General features: G+C 39.5%; 3 protein-coding genes across 6 annotated transcripts; 2 read left to right on the forward strand and 1 right to left on the reverse strand.

Annotated features, from left to right (window-relative positions):
* Positions 1-305: 305 nt before the first annotated feature.
* On the forward strand, positions 306-4,869 carry LOC111343297 (tachykinin-like peptides receptor 86C). 3 transcript variants are annotated; one of them, XM_022950447.2, is made up of 6 exons: positions 306-353; positions 733-832; positions 1,834-1,975; positions 2,415-2,685; positions 2,758-3,015; positions 3,258-4,869. In XM_022950447.2, the coding sequence occupies exons 3-6, from the start codon at positions 1,863-1,865 to the stop codon at positions 3,585-3,587; spliced, it is 972 nt and encodes a 323-aa protein (XP_022806182.2). In that variant the 5' UTR covers positions 306-353; positions 733-832; positions 1,834-1,862; the 3' UTR covers positions 3,588-4,869. The 3 variants fall into 3 exon arrangements, with proteins under 3 accessions (XP_022806182.2, XP_088592737.1, XP_088592736.1); XM_088736611.1 differs by lacking the exons at positions 306-353; positions 733-832 and adding an exon at positions 1,153-1,241; XM_088736610.1 differs by lacking the exons at positions 306-353; positions 733-832 and adding an exon at positions 1,286-1,617.
* On the reverse strand, positions 4,831-8,784 carry LOC111343298 (uncharacterized). Of its 2 annotated transcripts, XM_022950448.2 has the most exons (5): positions 8,516-8,784; positions 8,163-8,380; positions 6,806-6,893; positions 6,289-6,438; positions 4,831-5,984 (listed from the first exon to the last, which is right to left on the reverse strand). In XM_022950448.2, exons 1-5 carry the CDS (start codon positions 8,628-8,630, stop codon positions 5,443-5,445), a joined length of 1,113 nt encoding a protein of 370 aa, XP_022806183.2. In that variant the 5' UTR covers positions 8,631-8,784; the 3' UTR covers positions 4,831-5,442. The 2 variants fall into 2 exon arrangements, with proteins under 2 accessions (XP_022806183.2, XP_088592735.1); XM_088736609.1 differs by lacking the exon at positions 8,516-8,784 and having other exon boundaries at positions 8,163-8,441.
* A 2,361-nt stretch (positions 8,785-11,145) lies between these two features.
* On the forward strand, positions 11,146-18,228 carry LOC111343299 (protein NLRC5). Its single transcript, XM_022950450.2, has 3 exons — positions 11,146-11,406; positions 13,086-13,800; positions 15,002-18,228. The coding sequence occupies exons 2-3, from the start codon at positions 13,098-13,100 to the stop codon at positions 17,551-17,553; spliced, it is 3,255 nt and encodes a 1,084-aa protein (XP_022806185.2). The 5' UTR covers positions 11,146-11,406; positions 13,086-13,097; the 3' UTR covers positions 17,554-18,228.
* Positions 18,229-19,460: the final 1,232 nt, after the last annotated feature.

Below are 19,460 nucleotides of genomic sequence, written 5' to 3' on the forward strand. Positions count from 1 at the left end.
TGAGTTGACATCTCACTTAGTGTTAATGGGAGCTAAAGAAGAAAATTTTTTTCCTCAGAACCAAAGGTCCATTAGCGGAAAGGCTTTGAGAACAAAAACTCGAATATATTGTAATGATCTTTCACCAAAAACAATGAATCTATATTCGTGAGTATAGCGACTGTTTAAGCCAGCTGATTCTCAACTTACTTGAACATCCGACAATTCAAATGCATAACTCTTCAAGTTCGTGTACACATACTGCAGCTGCCACTTTTCATTTATGCATTTCCGTTTAGTTGAGACAAGCTAAATACTTGAATCTTGGAGAAGGGTTTTTCAGCTGGGATCAGGCACGGTTGAAAAAGTCATTGGTAAGTCGATAAGAATACACTATTCTTTTAACGTGCTTGTGATAGTAAACCATCAAAGATAGAGTCGAAAATTCACTTGAAACGCTTTGTTATCTAGTCGATAAGAAAATTCAGAAAGAGACAAAAACACCAGATGGATATTCGTCAATTGTGCAAGGGAAAATCACGCAAAAATCTCGTTATACTTTCAGATAACCAAGGAAAAGATAAAAAAGTTCGTTTCACTGTTTTTTGCTGGTGACTGATTGTGGTAACTGTGTTTGGCATTTTTCATAGTGTCTGAGAAATATTCTAACGTGTCCTGTAAGATTCAGAATGTGTGCAATTAAATGCTATCCATATTCGTTATGAAGCAAGTAACGAAGTGATCCTCTCACAGGTGAACATTAATCGCAGTTAAAGAATTGAAGAAAAACGAGGCCTGAAAAAAACCCAAGCCTCGACAATATTGGAACCTGTGCTTCAAGCTGCAAGTTTAGGTAAGTTTGTTTGAGAAAAAAAGCTAAAAAGTGGCATCCTAAGGCCGCTACAAACGAAGCTGAAAAGAAAAGCAGGTGAATTTTGCTCCCAATATAATGTTTATGACTCAATTTTATCAATTTAACGAGTTGGTTATATTTTCTGATCGAATATGGCGATCGTTTTGGCGAGAGTAATCCTATTATTAAAGACAGTTAAAGACGCTTTGACTAATAATGATTTCTGCCCAGAATTTCGTAAATGAGCGCTATTTTGAATAAAACAAAGAAAGAAATTTGCTTGGGTGTGTTTGTGCTCTAACAGATTAGAGGTATCAACCAATCACAGAATGACAAGTATTCGCCCAATATTGTACATCATCAATACCGATGTTAATCATAAAGGCAGAGTCGGAAACCTTTATTTAAGGTGATGTTTTAATATTAAACCCCACACGACTAATTGAGAGCATTACACAAGAAGGCAATATAAACCTCTTAAAACCTTACTGAGCTTATTTGATATTTGATGCGTGGCACAGATGAAAAGTGCTATGCGCGCGCGCTGATTGGCTAATGCAGAAGTGATTAACAAGCAGCCGAAGAATCGAAATCGCGGGCCAAGAGTTTAATTTCCGACCTTTTTCTCGGTTTATTGACAAAAATAAGCTAATTAATTTGGTTTCTGTGTGCTATATATATACTAATTAAAACAATCATTTACTTCAATGTCGGTGACGGTGGTGAGTCTTTACCTCGACGCTCCGCGGTTCTCTAAATATCCACCACTCGTCACCTCCACTTCGGTAAATAATTGTTAATTATTCATAAAATAAATGATAGTATATCTTAAAAAATAGAAACTATTATCTGAAGGGCTCAGAACAATGTAAGTTTTTTGTTAAACGGTATAATAAACCGAGATTTGTGATATTTTTCCGAAGATACCTCGAGTGGGCGAATCTTCTCGATAATCGCATGGTAGTGTTACTTATTCATCAATCTTGTTTTTTCTTTTCAAGGTCAGAAAGATTATATCGTCCGCTGAGCGATGTCCGATTCAGCTGCTGTTTTCATAGCAATAATTTTCTCCTTGTTAACCTCCACAAACATCATAGGGAATTCTCTCGTTTGTTGGATCATAAAGACGAATCGGGATATGAGGTCAGTATGGGTTAGAATAGGGCGTCTGTTTATTTGTTTGCAAAGCAACGCTAAAGGTGAAGTCAGATTACGAGCCAGCAGGGCCCATCTGGCCGGGGTGTATCCCGTCTTCAGAGGCATGAGGCGAGTGGGAGTATAGCTACTCTACCGCCCTAATATCTCTCGCTCCAATCCATCGCAAGATACCACCTAAGCTATCGCCCGGCAGTTACCCACAAGTAAGTATGTAAATTTTCTGGGAGACTACTTTAAAAAAGAATATCGACCTGCTCATGAACAAGACAGCGGTGATGTTTTTCCTCAGATTTTTTCAAAGTTTATGATTGCCGTGTTTGAGTTTGTGTTGAGAAATGTTAGGTAAACTGCAGGGGCCACTGGAGAGCCTGATAGAGCGAATGGTTTGCGATTTATTTCACTTTCAATTCTTTTTTTTTTTAAGGAACCCCACAAATTATCTTCTTGTGAACCTAGCTGCAGCAGACATCTTGTATGCAGTATTCATGGCACCAAAAGTGTTTATCACCGTGACTGCTTCCCATCCAGACGGAACAACTGGTTCATTTTTGTGCAAATTTCTAACGGATGGAATTGTTGCCTGGGTCGGTGGAGTGTCTTCCATGATCACTCTGGTTGCTATCGCCTTCGAACGATATTACGCAATTGTTTATCCATTCGGTAACAAAGGAAATTTCATCAAAGATAATCTAAAGGTGTGACGTTATGTACATGAGTTCAACTTAAGAGGTGGACACGCTTCATTTATTATGAGCTTTATCTTTCAGATGATCATTTCTTCGACTTGGTTGTGTTCGTCTATATTCAATCTACCACTATTCCTTTTTTCTGGCGTTGATGAAGAAACAGGCAATTCCTGCATGGCGTTCTGGCCTCAGTTTTGGATGTCAAAGGGCTATCCGTTGTCCTGGTTAATATTGGTGTTGGTGTCCTTGTTACTTATGGCTGGCTTGTATTCCAGAGTCGTGTACACCCTGTGGTTGAACCGCAGTGATACCTTGGCCCAGCTGACCCAGCAGCAACTGGTGAGGTTTGATCTTTTGAGCATAAAAGACGTGAGTAATGCGGTTTTTCAAGTCAGTCAGTATATGCGAAAAAAAAAATCCTATTCTTTCTCCTTTTTTAGTTTTACACAAGGTGAAATAATTTTCATGGCGTTTCATTCAATCTAGCAATACATAAAAAAACATCAGCAACCCACCATTGACTGAATTAAAAGCCGATAGAATCACATTGCGACAAGAACTCTTTAATCTTTAATTCGCAGGGTGTAATCAAGGTACGGAAGCGAGTCACCTTAATGGTAATCACCGTCAGTGCTATCTTTGGAATCTGTTGGCTCACAAATGAACTTGTCTTCACCCTCTGGTATGTCGCATCCTACAAAATCGGCCCTATTCCCTTCAATATCACTTCCACGATGATCTTGTTTAATTCTGCTGTTAATCCCTTTGCCTATGCTCTGTTAAACCAGCAGTTCAGAGAAAAGATGAAAAGAGTCATTTGCTTCACTCGTACTGTTGTAGTCAGGCCTCATTCTGCTGGTCTCGGGGATGAATCTTCGCAGCATGTCCAAAACACCAACGAGCAAGTGTAATTCATGCGATCAGCGGCCACAGTTAAAGCATGCGCAAATGATTCATTCTTGGTTACTCGTGCGCCCATATCTCGCGCAAAATGTTCATAGCTGAAAACATAGGAAACAACCAGTGTGACACGGAGTTAAAGATAAAAAAAAAACTGGGAACCTACCTAGAAAACTGTAAAAGGAAATAAAAGTAAGGAACAGGAAAACCTATGACTCTTGGCACACACAGCTTATTTAACTATAAGTGTCTGGTTGTTTTGAGTTCATAAGAGTTAGAAGCTTCTAAGACACCGTGACTCGCAGCCTGAAAGCACACCTTTGGGCTATTACAAAGTCCACGCATGCCCAGAAGTTTGACCGTTGAGTTGGTGTAAGTAAACATAATCCTATTTTTAACTCGCTACATTTCTTATTTAAAACATTAAGTAGTTACGATCACAAAAGAAAACGAATATATATATCTTATTAACCAAGCGCGAGGGCCGTACTGAGAGAATATCGGCCCGAGGTCTTGACAGTACAAAAAAGACCGAGGGCCGATATTCTTCCAGTACGGTCCCGAGCAAGCTTGGTTAATAAGAGATTTATTATACGACTGAAGTTCAAAGGGACACAAGTGCGGTATCATTCGGGACCATTCGGGACAGTGCCCGGTCCAATACTTAGAGAATATTGGACCGGCAATAGAGCATTTTGATTAGTTGATTTTAGTTATTGGCCCTCTGACTGCCCGAGTCGTGTAATGATAAGAGCCAATATACCATAATCTAATATCTGTACCTTGTACCATCCGGTTTCTTCTTACAAAATAAAGTCGAGAAGATTTGTCTAATATCTTGGGGGCGTTTTTTTTAATAAAACAATTATTCCACTCGCGCTTGTCGGATATGAGATGATAGAGAGCCAACGAGGCGCGTAGCGCCGAGTTGGCTAACTATCATCTCATATCCAACAAGCGCTCGTGGAATAATTGTTAATTGGACGTTTTTTTGTGTAGTATTGCTAAGTATTTTTACGAGTTGTGCCGTATTTTAACGAGCCCGGGCTCGTCAAATACAGATAACTCAGTATACTACACAACAAAACGTCTAATAAGACATTTATCATCCACGTAAAATTGTCATTACAGTGCGGACGAATTTCGCAGATATTTCTGGAGTACAAATATTGCGTGATACTTGTACTTGTCTAAGGCGTTATTTGTACTCTGCCAAGTACAGTTGAATAATGATAAAGAGAATTTGACATCACATCAAGATATAGCTACCACCAATTGACAGCGTGGTTTATTGTTATCAGCTGTTCCTTTGACAATGTGTCGATGAAGTAAGGGGAATCTATAAGTTAATCACATGTGCGATCAAGTGCTTGTTAAGACTTCCTCATTTTTTCCTATTTTTCCATCGGTGTGCTCACGAATAATTAGCCCCTCAAATAAGCCCCTTTTAAAATATCTTCGGTTTGTTAATTCTTAGTAGCTCCGCATAGTTCAAGTTCTAAACAAAGTGTTTAAATGATTAATGATAAACAAGATTTTTACATTCATCCATACCATAGCCTGCCGAAAAATTCTCAAAACATTTAATTATTGAAACCAATGTATGATAATCAAGCTATTGAATAAAGTTACAAGAGAAATTTACAAGTTACAACTTTCAGTACCCGTAGAACATTACAATGTCCAACTTTACTAACTTTCTCCTGAATTAACGTTACGAAGCCTACTCCTATTGGACAGGAATTTTGAAAGATAATGTACTCTCAACCATGCAGCAAAGTGCTTAACTCCTCATATCGTAAAATCGAATTGTAGAGTTCCAAAAGTAAATAGTAATGTCTTAGAATGTAGTTACAGCAGAATTTATCAACGGACATAAATTTTCCAGAAGTCACCATTTGACATATGTTTCGCCAAAACATCATCACATTCCCATCTGTCATGATCTGGTGAAGTGATCCAATGGTAGGTACTCAAAATGAATGCTGAATTTATATGCAGCTCCTTATGTCCTTCATGTCCCCATTTTCCAACATAATACGCGTTCTTTTCCTTCCCCCATTCTGCGCATCTACTTGCGAGCTCTGAGTTGTCTCCCTGCAGTTTCTCAAATGAACCACAGGCTTCGGGAAAAACGTCGGTATCACCGCTAAAGAACCTGACCACAGCCTGACCAGAGCTGTTAGCGGCCGTTTTTACATGAAATGTTCTTCCATGGTACTGTTTACGGCAGTGAAATCTCAGCTGAGTGAAAGAAAAGTTTTTTCTTAGTTGTCGCAAACCGTCAGGTGAAATAACCATCTTACCGTTCTTGTAACGATTAATTCCTGTGTAGGACGTCTCAACGTCCAAACTGGTCGGGGGTCGCGAATTATCTATTATAACGTTGTATATCAGAAGCCAACCTCCTGGTAATAAAAAAGAAAGAAAATATTAATGAAAAGATATGAATAAAAATGAAATTGAGTATAACTCCTTTTGTACGCAGTTTGATGATTGCATGCTCAAATAAGAATACAGAAAATTATTTGAAAAAAGTTTCTTAGTAATGGAATAACGCGGAAAATTTAACCTTGGGTTAGCGCTAATAGCCCCTCGTACAACTGAGCCCAGCGTTCGCTGCCTCTTTTTGATCCAAAACCAAATCATATGCACTTGTGCCTCATATGCACATATTTGTATTCTAAATCTTATTTCATCGGCACCACTTACCTTCATCAGTTGTCATGTCACAGTACACCTTTAAAGGGTTTCCACTGCTCCCTGGGTCGATCCAGTACTCCCCGTTCCCTTTAGATCCACCAACATCCCGTATGTGTTTGCAAGATTGAGCAGGTAAACTGGAATTCCAGCCAAGAACAGCTGAAAATAAAATGCGTGGTGTTGTATATCATGGACCAGATAAAGTACATTGTACTCCCGCTGCAATGGTTATACAAGCTTAGTTTTGAAAACAATTGATCACATCGTCCTATTGGAGCACTAGCAGTTGTCTAAAATTGTGAAAAAAGGGCCGGGTGTTATGAGCCAAGGGTTTTTATCATCTTAAATAAATAAAATATATACACATATCCAGGGAGGAATTGGTTTTTGAAGTAGCATGGAGTAAACGCGTTAAAAATTTTGAAATTTTTAGTCAAATAATTGGCATTTCTAAGAGTCACAATGATATAAAACTATATCGTTCATTTTTCGGTCCTGCCTCAGCTCAAAACCCAGGCGTACTCACGTGCTAAGCTTCCTTCATGGCTGGACGTGACGTTTTTGGTCGTATTATCCTCGTGGAAGCCAGGATTGCAAGAGACCTGTAACATGTGCTGGTAGAATTAACGTACATTGAATTAAACCTTTTTCTAGGACAGGACAAGCAAACTGTGGAGCTCTTGCATGTGACGCTGTTGTCAGTCATGTCACAGATGAGGTCTGTCATCGTATGATCGGAGCGAGGTATTAAACAACATTATCTCATAAAAAAGGAAAAAAGCAGAAACAACGAAACAAAAACAAAAAAAACAAAAACTCATCACAAATACTGTTCATTCAAAATTTCCTGAACTAATTGAATCTTGGTTTAATTAATTTTATCAAGACAAATTTAGTAACCTTGAAATACAAGCAAGCTCAATAATTTTCGTTAAGTTTTGAATGATTGACTAAATAAACCATAGGTCGATCCATGGTTTGCTTTTGATTGATTTCCTGGTGGTTGCTGTCTAAAAGAGGAAGCAACCATATATACAGCTAAAAACATCTTGGTTTATTTTTGTCGAACTAGGACAGCAACTCTGAGCCAGCTTTATTTACAAGCAAGTCTCAGTCAATATAAAGAAAACTTGTTTCCTTTATTTCCGTTAGCGCAGCAAATTTTTCAATGGCACTTGTCTTCCTTAAGAAGACGAATTTAGCCCTAGAAAAATCCCACGCATTGTGGATTCTGGAAAGATCGATGCAGTTTGTGAAGTTGAAAAAGCCGTGGATTGTAGACCGACTGAAAATCACCGTCCAATCAGTTTTTTTTATCAGTCAATTTAGAAGTTCAGCTTGTGCGTAGCATCGTAATTATTCGGACTGTCCATTATGTTGGCCTTTCTTAAACCGTTTACTTTTTATTTTAGCATTTGTAAAAAGTTAGAGCCACTCCAGTTTTAAGACTCTACGCCATGATGAGTAGTAACACTACAAAGCTTCTTTCTATAGGACATCCTAAAAACAGAGAACTTCGGGTAAAATCTGAATGCTGTATAGGATTAACGAAAAACATACATCAAATATACACAGATATGCAATAATTTCATATACAAGGTTCAGTGATAATTTGAACGTAAATAACTTCTGATCAGCTCAATTTGACGAGAGTGAACCAATCTTGGGTGCATCGACAAATTTCAGTTCACATGATATATCCTAACATAAGCCAGCTTATTCATAAAGGTGACTTGTCAGAAAAAAACCACCACGACAACTGCTAAGAATAATTACCCAAGGGAAAATTGTTCGCGGAGAAATACTTTATATACAGAAAAATAAGTGTGGATTTACCCTCGTCGAGTGAGCCGGCTTTGCCACAAACTCCGTACTCAACTAACCTGAACGATGCCATAATAAGTGGATCCTTCTTTGCGCATGAGATCACTTGACTTCATGTGTTGCGTTTGGTTTTTCAGCTCACAGATACGACTCGTGTATGTACCATTTAGGTGAACATTGCAGGATTTGCAACTGATTTTTCTAATGCATTTTTGCAGACATTCAAAATCGCTGGTGACAGTACTTCTTCCCATGACGTGACCAACTAACGCATGGCCTGAGTGGAACGACCATATGAAGAAAAAAAAAAAGCTGAGAGACTATATTTTATACTACTCTTACCAATTTTAGTTTTTTACAAATTAATTACAGAAGATCAATGGAACAGAAGAAATATATTTCCTCAACCTACCGACGTGAGCTTCAAAATAGCTTCCGCAAAACTCCGATTTGGTTGTTGCAGTCAAAACCGCTAAGAGAACGTTGGAAATCAGTGAAAAAAGTTCAAACGGAGGCAAACCAGCCATTTACGGACAAAAAATATTTTGAATAGAAGTAAATTTTCCCAGCTCGCTTCTTCCGGTATCGATTTTTATATGATAACAAAAAGGTCACAATGATGCCAGTGGCGCTTTATAACGAAATGCAGCAATCAAGCCAAATTTTTTAAATTCGGTCCTTTTCCAAATCAATTTACCTCACATCTTTGTGTTATTGATTTTAATTTTCATTGTTTGCGAAATAAAAGGCTTGACATGAACAGCTTTTATTGATCTGAAGGCAAGTCACCTGCCTATTTGTAGTTTTGATGAAAATTGGTAGAGGCTCCAACAGATATACAATTTATATTGAAACATTTCGAAACCATCCCACTTCAGTTAAATTTGTTTCTTAAAATCATACTGACTGCCATAGGAAAATCTGCTTGCATTTTCATGATCCTTTTTCTTCTATTTTGAATCGTTAATTATGACTGCTGATCCATTACCACCTACGTTGTTCATCAATTCTCCGCAACGACAGAGCATATTGCTTTCCAAAAATATTTTATTGGCTCAAGTGGCCATGTAGCGTTGGAGAGGTCAAAAGTATCACGCACGCGAAAAATAAAAAAAATTAAGCTTCACGCCCTCCGCTTTCAGCTTTACTTCCGCTTAAAGTAAAGTATTTCGTTATCAGTACTTCCTAGGAGCAGGAAAATTTTGGCTATTCCTCTACAGAGTTTATCAAAAAAAGTTACGTAAAATGAAGAAATTCAGAACTGATCGCAACGTGAAAGTAAAATTGAATTATAGTAAAGAAGGGGGAAAATGTAAGAATACCACCCAAATGAAGCTGTTTTGTTTTCATTCAAATATTCCCCCACTGGCGTCCGCGCATTGATCGGCTAGGTAATTGTGTTGTGTCCCTGAGAAAGATACTTAAATCTCAAAGTTCCTCGTTCCACTAGGGTGATTAATGGGTTAATTATATATGGGTACCAACGCACTGGGAGTGAACTGACATGATATAAGTTGAGAGCGCTTTTTAAGCGCAGCTCTCGCGACATGCAGTGGCGTTGTTGAGCCCCAAAGAACGTTTGTAGAAAACCGACCTAAAACACAGCACACGTGCATGTATTAGTCACGTAGTTCATTGCCGAATACATCTCTAATCAGAAAAGGAGGAAAAGATAAAAGAAAAGAGGCAGGAATTAGTGAAATACAACTCTGTTTCCGATAGCTCTTACTCTTTCCTAATATGGATTAAGCATGTGGTTACGCAGACCTAGATCCACAAACTCTTTGGAAAGATCTAGACCATGTTATGAAATAGGTAGTTTGCCGTCTGGTTCCCTTGTTACGAGGGTGTCTACAAGATACCATGCACAGGTGGCAAAGTTCACATCGGGAAAACAGGACGACCGATGCAGGAGAGAGTAAAAGAACACGACGGGGATATACGACTCGCACGCGCTCTGAATTCCGCGGTTTCAGATCCGCCAACAGAACCGAACACAAGCCGCTATGGAACGAAATAAAGTTTATTGACCGAGACAGCCATTGGTACTCAAGGAAAGTGAAAGAGACAATTCACATAAAACTCAACCCAAACAAAATAAACAGGGGCAACGGAGCCGAAATACCGGAAGCGTGGATGCCTACAATAAGAAAACATCTAAACCAACGACGCGCGAAAAATCAACGAACGTCTGAGGAAACCATGGTACATGGAAACGATAGCGGGATCGAAACGCACCAATCACAACAGACCACCATGATATATAATGCTGTGCCACAACCAGTCCACCCCATCGCCTGAAGAAGACTCGCAGTTAGTAGTCGAAACGTTGCTTTTTACATCCAGTGACTTTAATTTGTCGTGAGACAAGAGAACAAATTTATATTATCATCTAGAACATATATGAAAGACTAGCTACGAAAAGACGAAGTGCTGTCCCCCCTTCCATATTATACTTAGTGCTGGAAGAATCATTATTGCAAAATTCTACCAATGACGTGTCAGCCTGCAATGCAGGTGTCTTTATATTAAGGTGCATTTACGTTACAAGCTCGCCATCCGGTTTGTTTGATTTAGAGTTAAGAGTAGAAGGTGAGGGAATTGGGCACTCCCTCCCCTCTCCATCATTTTAAGACTTTTAACCGACGCTGATTCCCTCAGTACAAATTTATTTTTTTATTTCCAACCTTCCACTGCCGTAGATTAAAACTCAAAGATTTCTAACAAAATACTGAGCGCTCGCTTGCCAAAGTTAAGTCTGCTCTGCATGTTAATGATGTGTGCGTCTACCACACCGGAACCGAATTATTGTTCAGTGTACTCGGATTAATCATTGTTCATTCGTGAGGGTATGGTTCACTTCATCTCTCAACATTATCTACAGTTCATATCAATAATACAAAAGTAGACATTGTTTCGAATGAAGAAAATCGAAGTTGAAAAATCACCTGTCAATATCGTCAAAGCTTCCCCACCCCACCCCCTAGAGACCCTCTCTCCAGTCTGGTTCGTCGGCTAAATTACAAGGTCACGATTTCGAAAGCGAAAGTCACGCACTTACCCACTAAGGAACAATTTCATATTTCATCGCGGGTAGCATCAAATGATCTCTCTCCGGTAAAAATGAAGAAACTTTAAAATGTAACTTGAATTTGTGAATAAGTTCCCAAAAACCGCATTTCCTGCTGTCCACTCCTGAGACTGACTGTAAAGGATTTACATCTTGTTGACAAATCAAAACTTGAGAGGTTTTAAGCGAGTGGACGCTTTGTCATCGTTCGAGTCTCGCCGCGAGCCTTAGAGGTAAGAATTTCTTTTGATTCTCATAAGTTAACAACTTTCAAAGAAAGTCCGATTGCTTTCGGTTTGAGAGGTTTTGTTGTCTTAAGGAAAGCACCATCAAGACTTCCATTCGGGTTAGCATAGGCAGTTTCTCGCACGACCAAGACTCAGTCACCCTTGATCATATTAAATGAAATTTTTGCAAGCAGTCAATGACTACGTAATTTACTTGTTTATAGAACACATCATTGTATGGGTTTACGGGTACAGATTATTTGGCTTGAGGGAACTTAAACACGAATGATTTGATTCCACTGGATTTATATATCAAGTAGAACGGATGATGGTTATTCGCAGCTGTGTGCTGAGCTTCATGTGCATCATTGTAAAGGTTTATGTTATCGATCATGGAGGTCTCAAAATTTTACCCTCAGTTTTGACTCCAGTAAGGGTGAATACTTTGAATTCGAATATTCCGTCTCAACAGTCTCTCTCAAACCTGTTTTGTAACATGTCACGCAACGCCCCCCTCCCCTCCCCACCAAAAATCGAATTATTTATCACTTTGAGATACAATGAAATATATGAAGTTCATATATTTTGAACTGCGGTATTAGATACATATGATGCACGATCCTCGCAGTAGATAGCGCTATTTAAGCAATAGCGAAAATCAGACCTGAAAAAAATCAGGCCTGTACGGGACTCGAACCACTGACCTCTGCGATACTAGTGAGCGCTCTACCAATTGAGCTAACAAGCCAACTAGGAGCAGGCCGTTAAGTGGATTACGGTTCGAGTCCCGTACAGGCCTGATTTTCGCTATTGCTTAAATAGCGCTATCTACTGCGAGGATCGTGCATCATATGTATCTAATACCGCAGTTCAAAATATATGAACTTTATATTTCATTGTATCTCATTTATCACTTTCACGGGTTTATTACGAATCAACTTAACGGCCTGCTCCCAGTTGGCTTGTTAGCTCAATTGGTAGAGCGCTGCACTAGTATCGCAGAGGTCAGTGGTTCGAGTCCCGTACAGGCCTGATTTTTTTCAGGTCTGATTTTCGCTATTGCTTAAATAGCGCTATCTACTGCGAGGATCGTGCATCATATGTATTTATCACTTTATTTGTGACTTCCAGCCTGTCGTAGTCCAAAACACGCACGCACGTGAAGGACATGGTCCAACGCAACCCCTTCTGTTGGCATCTGTTAAGATAACAGATTGGACTTAATGATAAATTTTATCCATTTAAAACCCAATGTCTAATTCGAGTAGACAAGCTAAAGTTAAACACATCAAAGTGTAAGTTTTTTACCGAGCGCAGTACGGTGACCCAGTAGCATTAGCGCGCTTGGGGATCGTTAACAAAATGCCCATTTCAGCTGCGTGTAGAAAGGACTTTTTCGGGTGGGGGAGGGGAGGGAGGAGAGGCTCGTCTTGCTACAGGAACAGGATAACATCTTAGTAACATAATTCAGTACATTTTGTCGAATCTTCAACTTGTTTTCTCGTGCAAAAGTACACTAGCCTGTCAACCTGAATAGATCTAATCAGTTTATGATCACGTATTTTATTGAGAAGTGGAAGAGAATGACTCTGTGACGTCCGCTACAAACATCAATCAAAAATGACGATTGAATGACCTCGTTTGCTATCTAAGAAATTTTAAGGTCTTTGTTTTGATCATTGCAGGAAAAATTATACATGGCGTCTGCACCAGCACCATCGTTTCACTCCACGAAAGAGACAACTAACTACGCCCGGTTATGCAGGCTTCTAGTGGATATCAGTTCACATGTCCTTAGAGAGACTTTTGAAAAGAAACGTCCACTAGGAAACCTGGACAAGGTTTTGTCAAGCCCTCCAGTTCATAGAATGCTACAACAACTTAAGAACAAAAAAGTGTTGAATCCATCGCAATGGGGTAAACTGTATCCTGCCATCAAATCCTCAGTCTCATCAAGAAACTTCGACATCACGCTTCTAACGGTTTTGCTGAGAAACATTTGTGGTCTTGTTCCTCCAACTTCCGGCTGGGATACACTTCCTCCTGCAGCAGACACAACCCTTGAGGCAGACATCGCGCGTATCAAGTGCTACAGAAACACACTTTATGGTCATGCCAGCGAGGCTTCAGTGGATGACCCAACATTCAATCAATACTGGCAGGACATCCAAGATGCACTGGTGAGACTGGGAGGAGCACGTTGCCAAAGTGCTATTGATGATCTTAAGAAGGAATGCATGGATCCTGATTTCGAGGAACACTACAAAGAACTTCTTAAACAGTGTGGGATGGATGAAGTTGGCGTCAAGGAAAGACTGGATGAAATAGAAGAAAAGCTCGATAAGCTCGACGAATGTATACAATCTGTGGTAAATCCTGAAAAGAAAACAGGAGTTGAAGGTAACTAATACAAGTTTTAAAGCTGTTTTGTTAAAAGTGATTTCAAATTGTTTTCTTCATGAATGAAAGTTAACAAATGGTAAACACCACAGCGTACACTATTGAGTTATGGATGCACGCGGGAGGTTGCTAAGCACGAAAGAAGCGTAAGAGTCGTTCGAGGCGATAGCCGAGAGCGACTCTAGCTTCTTGAGTGCTTAGCAAACCTCCCAAGAGCATCCATAACTCAATGGTGTACGCTGTGGTGTTTACCATTTATTTTATAACATAACATTGATACATTGTAGCTAAAGAGTTCCCTTTTATTTAACAAATCTTACCTTTGCATTTGCTCACGTCAGCAGCGTACACCCATGGGCAAATGGGGGACGCTAAATTGACCAATCAGAGCGCGCGCTTAACTTTGGTTATGTTATAATACAAGTTGGTGATTGTTTGAAGTACTAAAAATATTCCGATTTTCAATTTACTATTAGCTGATTTTCATTCAGTGATACTGATCACTGCTATGTTTTGATGGTACAAATGAGGCTTTAGTTTCTTTTTTAGAGTATTTGACCAGCACAGACCCTTCTATGATGGTGTTGCAAAGTCGAAACAGAGGCAATTTGATCTGATCATTAATGAAGGAATATCCACTCCTAAGAGAGTAGAATGTAATGCGTAAACTCACCACTAATTTTCATTTGAAGAGTCTCAAACTGTCATGGCAGAAATGATAACCATTGCTGTTAACAGCGCTTTAAATCCGCTTTAAAGGGTTTACCATATGCAGAGCCTTTTACAAAGCTTATGTTAAGGACACAGGATGAATTCATAACGGGGATAATCTCTAATTTTGTGGCGACAAGCTATTAAAGGTAGCCAAAAGAGCGACAGTTCTGACGTGACAATTAATGATGATCACGCCCATCACTATCGCGATTCCTTTTTATGCATGCACTCATTTATTTTCAGTAAGTCGACATTAGGAAAGAATTCCACATGACCATGTTGAATTAACAAGAGCTTCAAAAATCAGATAAAGTCGAGACAGAGGCTGAGTAAGACAATGCTTTTGAAGGAAAAAAGAATTAAAAGGCCCACGCGTACCGTTACTAAACTCATTTGCGTAATTAGAAAACAACTGGGCAAACACATTCTGTCAAAAATTGCATCTATTCTCAGATCACTAACGCTACTGATCTGGAATTGCTTTAAGCTGTGGCAGCCTACACAAACGCCTTGAAAGCATCAGTAAAGAGCCAAACTGAGTTTCAAGCTTCAGCCTCTACTGTCATGTCGAGGGCGAGAACAGATGACGTTTTTACAAGTCTTCTTATGCAACACGGAAGAAAGCCAGTTGAATACCCTGGTTGGAGAAGAATAGACCAACTTCGCCAGAATGGTCGAGTGAGTGGAAAGCCTATTAAAGGCTGTCAAGAAATGTTTATATCCGAAACCGATAGTAACGAGGAAACGAATCCCAAATCTGTTCTTATCACTGGGAAGGCAGGGATTGGTAAAACACTTTTTTGCCAAAAATTGATTCGAGATTGGGCCGAAGACAAATTGTTTCAGTTACGAACGAACCCCAATTGTCTTGGTATTAAGTTCGCATATTTGCTGACTTTCCGTCAACTGAATTTACTTGGAGATGACCATGTTACTTTGAGGGAAATTTTGAACCGATCCTCTGTGCTAGATGACTGCTCAAATGTCGATGACTCTATAATTAAATACATTCTTCACCATCCTGAGGAAGTCTTGATTATCATTGATGGGTATGACGAGTATTCTCAAGCGGATTTCATCACTAAAGATTTGGATGAGCGGTATCCAAATAACGCCCAAGACAAAATGCCAGTAGCAGCCCTATGTACCAAGCTAATCAAAGGGAAAATACTGAGAGGTTCAGTTGTCGTGATAACTTCAAGACCCGATGAGTCCGATAGGTTGAAAGGAAGAATTGGCTTCTATCGATATGTAGAAATTACAGGATTTTCCAAGAAAGAGGTTAAGGAATTCATTGAGAAGTATTTCAAAGGAGACGAAATCATGAAGAACGCTGTAATGGATCACATCGCAAAGAATGACAATCTCGTCAGCTTCGCCCACATTCCAGTTCTCTGTTTTCTGATGTGCTCCTATTTTGAGTACATTTTAAAGGAATCAATGGATACTGATGCTCTCCCGGTCAACACAATTGACATTTATTTCGAGGTAGTTAACATGTTTTTAAGAAACCATGATAAAAGCACTGCATCTCCCCCCGAAGGTACTCTGGAAAAACTATCAGAGTTTGCTGCTCACTTGCTCTGGGAGAAAAAGTTTAACTTTCTAGTCGAGGATATGAAAATGTTCTCCTCAGAAGAAGTGGAAAACTTCAGAGCTAGCGGCGTTCTTCATAGCAGTCCTCCTTTCAGAAAATCTTTCTCTGAAACGACAAAATATTTTTGTTTCACTCATATAACCCTCCAGGAATACTTAGCAGCTCGTTGGTTTGTGAAGAGAAAAGAGATCCCTTCCCTCGGAGAAAATGCGTCAACAATGGTATTTCAGTTTATGTCTGGCATTTTATCAAAGCAAAACGACAAAGCCTTGATGGAAAAACTAATTGAGAGACTCACTCATACTTCTTTGGGCGAGCGCACGGCAGCACTAATATCAATGAAGTGTATCACGGAGTACCAACATAAAGAATTTGCACAAAATATGATAAAGAAACGTTACCATCAATTTTTTATCAATTATGAAGAGGTTGAATTTGAAGATTTGAATGATGTTGACTGTATTGCTGTGTCATTCCTGTTAGATGTCGTCAGCGCATTAAATGCTGAAGAAACCGCCGGTAGGTACAGTACACACTTTAAAAAGTCCCGTTTTTCGTTGATTAAACGGTTGAATCTCAATAGGTGTTTTCAGCTCACGAAGACTGGATTAAGACGAATCACTACAGCGTTAGAGAGAGAGTTCTGCACCATTACCGAACTACGCATGCGCACTTGGCAATTTGATGACGAATCTGCTGATGTGATCAGCAAATTGTTGTCCTTGTCAGTATTGAACAAAATGAGTTTTTTTAATTCTCGGATCTCCAATGCCGGTGTTGCTAGTCTATGTCGAGCATTACAGACACCATCATCTCAAGTAACCGAGTTGGGTCTGAGTGGTTGTCAGATCACCGATGCCGGTGTTGTCAGTCTATGTCACGCATTACAATCAGCATCGTGTAAAGTTACCACTCTGCATCTGAAGGGAAATCAGATCACCGATGCCGGTGTCGTCAGCTTATGTCAAGCATTACAGGTAGCAACGTGCAAAGTCACCGCGTTAGATCTGAGTGGTAATCAGATCAGCGACGATGGAGTAGCCAGTCTATGCCAAGCATTACAGACAGCAACATCAAGAATAACCACTCTATATCTGGGTTATAATGATGTCACAGACGTTGGAGTCGCCAGTCTATTTCAGGCATTGCAAGAAGCTACGTGTGAAGTCTCTGCGCTAGATCTGAGTGGTATTCAGATCACCGACGCCGGTGTTGTCAGTCTATGCCAAGCATTACCGGCAGTAACATGTAAAATAACCCGTCTAGACCTGACCGCAAATCAAATTACCGATGCCGGCGTTCTCAGACTGTGCCAAGCACTCCAGTCACCAACCTGCAAAGTTACAGAGCTAAAGCTAGTTATGAATAGGATCACCAAATCCGGGGAGAAGCGTCTCAGAAATTTGAGGAAACAACGACGGGATCTTGACCTCGGATATTAGTGGATTACACTGAACACAGACAGTTTTAAATCCATCTGAGAAAGTGCGCAAACAGTGCTTTTTCATAATTATGATAACAAAATCAGTTTTCTTTTTTAAGATCATCGTAATAATCTAAGTTTAGTTTTCAGAAAATCGCGACATTTATTATGACATATTCCTCCTACAAATTTTGTTTCAAGAGCTTTAAGATATCAACAGAACCAAGAGCATCGCACTGCTTGAGGTTATCATGGACTTGATTGCGCGACGGGAAATTAGGTATTACTGTACTCTCTGGAAAAGAAGGTAGTTCACCTGGGATACGTTATCTAAACCTCTTAGCATTCCGTCTAAAATCCCCCTTGCATTTCGCTTAGAATCCGTCCAGTTTTTACGGATAGCTTCTTAAATGAATAGTTTTTGATTTCAACCTTTTGATTTTCTTTTGAAATTGTCGTGAATTTACTCTTGAAATATTACGAAAGGTACTCATTTCTGTAGTTTATTTTTGCAGCTTTCGCCAGACCATCTCACCTTTCATTCGGTTTTTGAGGTTTCCAACTGTAACAAATTGTGATATGAAACTCTGATGGAGATGTAAATTGTTTACGCTATGAATCATTCCTATTGCTCCAATCGGCCCACTTGACACTGTTCAGAAAAATATATGTTCAGATAAAAGATTCAGCTAAATTCAAGGTAGTTTAGAACGCTGGTTTGTGGAACAACAGGTGAACTTTGTTTAAATAACCGGTCCTATGAGCTAAATGGAAAACCTGATACCCTCTCAGATATCTTGAGTCCATAAATGAAACTTGACAAAGTTTGTTAAGTTTATCTCAGCGATATTAGTTCCAGCCGAGCAGCCGTTAAGTGAGAATGCGAGTAACACGCGCGCCCAGAGGGCAGAAACATCTCATTCGAGTGCCAGCTCGAAAATTTAGCATTTAAATAATCGCTACCGGTTATTTATAGATGTTTTGTTTCACAGTGCTGGGTCATTTAGCACAAATGACAGACTGCGAGAGTAGTGACCAAATGGTCGGGATTTCGAAACAGAAAGCCTCTAGAATAACTCGGGCCTGAATCATCTGATCTGTTCAGTCTGCTCGTGAATCTTGATCATTTCTTTCATCGTAATCTCCACTTAAGACTGTCTATAAGAGAACTATGTCGTGCACCGGATCATGATTAAAATTTGGCTGAGACGGCAGATCAGTGGGCGCTTGCAAATGAGTAGCGTGGCCGCTAGTTACTGAGGTGAGACTTTCATTCTTTGAGTAACGGTTTCATCTCTGAAGACCGATCGATTACTTTCAGCACAAACTCTCACTTATAATAACGGTTTTCCGCTTTGGTAGACAGCATCGAGGCTTCGGCGTGATATTCAGTTTGTAAAATATATATATATATATAAACAATAACAGTTATCTATATCAAAACTGGAGGCTCAGCGACACAAGGTAATTGATACACTGATATTCGGACGATTACATTTTGTTGAAGTTTTTCCGAAATTAGTTGCAATCGAGGACAATTGTATGATTCGTCACTACTTTGAGCTAAAAATTCTGCACTGTTTCGGCGGTTAGTTCAATAAATAAGGTTCTTATTATGGAGGGAATTCCGGTCGATTCCTTGCAGAATGGAGGAAACCGCTGTTTCGAATTCAAAGTTGGAAGGCGTCTAAAAATAATGTAGCCCGGTTGAAGTGTCATCAGTCATGGTTTCAAATTATGTTTTCGCTCAGAAATCTCTCCCTTGAGAACTTAAAACAAAAAACAAAAACAAAAAAAAAAACACCATGAATAATTATACTCGGTATTTACTTTCTACTAAGTGCGAATAAAATCATGATGTCAACTACGCGGCAGGTGCAAGACGACGGAGGACACGAGAAACAAGCGCGCGAGAGCGACAGACAC

Source organism: Stylophora pistillata, chromosome 10, assembly GCF_964205215.1.
Source record: "Stylophora pistillata chromosome 10, jaStyPist1.2, whole genome shotgun sequence".
Classification (NCBI taxonomy): domain Eukaryota; kingdom Metazoa; phylum Cnidaria; class Anthozoa; order Scleractinia; family Pocilloporidae; genus Stylophora; species Stylophora pistillata.

Coding starts and splice junctions, on each gene's coding strand:
- LOC111343299 (XM_022950450.2), top strand. CDS start 13,098: ATGGCGTCTGCACCAGCACCATCGTTTCACTCCACGAAAGAGACAACT. Junction 13,801..15,001: donor AAAGAAAACAGGAGTTGAAG/GTAACTAATACA, acceptor AATTGCTTTAAG/CTGTGGCAGCCTACACAAAC.
- LOC111343298 (XM_022950448.2), bottom strand. CDS start 8,630: ATGGCTGGTTTGCCTCCGTTTGAACTTTTTTCACTGATTTCCAACGTT. Junction 6,894..8,162: donor CTTATTATGGCATCGTTCAG/GTTAGTTGAGTA, acceptor TAATTCTACCAG/CACATGTTACAGGTCTCTTG. Junction 6,439..6,805: donor CCATGAAGGAAGCTTAGCAC/GTGAGTACGCCT, acceptor TTTTATTTTCAG/CTGTTCTTGGCTGGAATTCC.
- LOC111343297 (XM_022950447.2), top strand. CDS start 1,863: ATGTCCGATTCAGCTGCTGTTTTCATAGCAATAATTTTCTCCTTGTTA. Junction 1,976..2,414: donor AAGACGAATCGGGATATGAG/GTCAGTATGGGT, acceptor TTTTTTTTTAAG/GAACCCCACAAATTATCTTC. Junction 3,016..3,257: donor AGCTGACCCAGCAGCAACTG/GTGAGGTTTGAT, acceptor TTTAATTCGCAG/GGTGTAATCAAGGTACGGAA.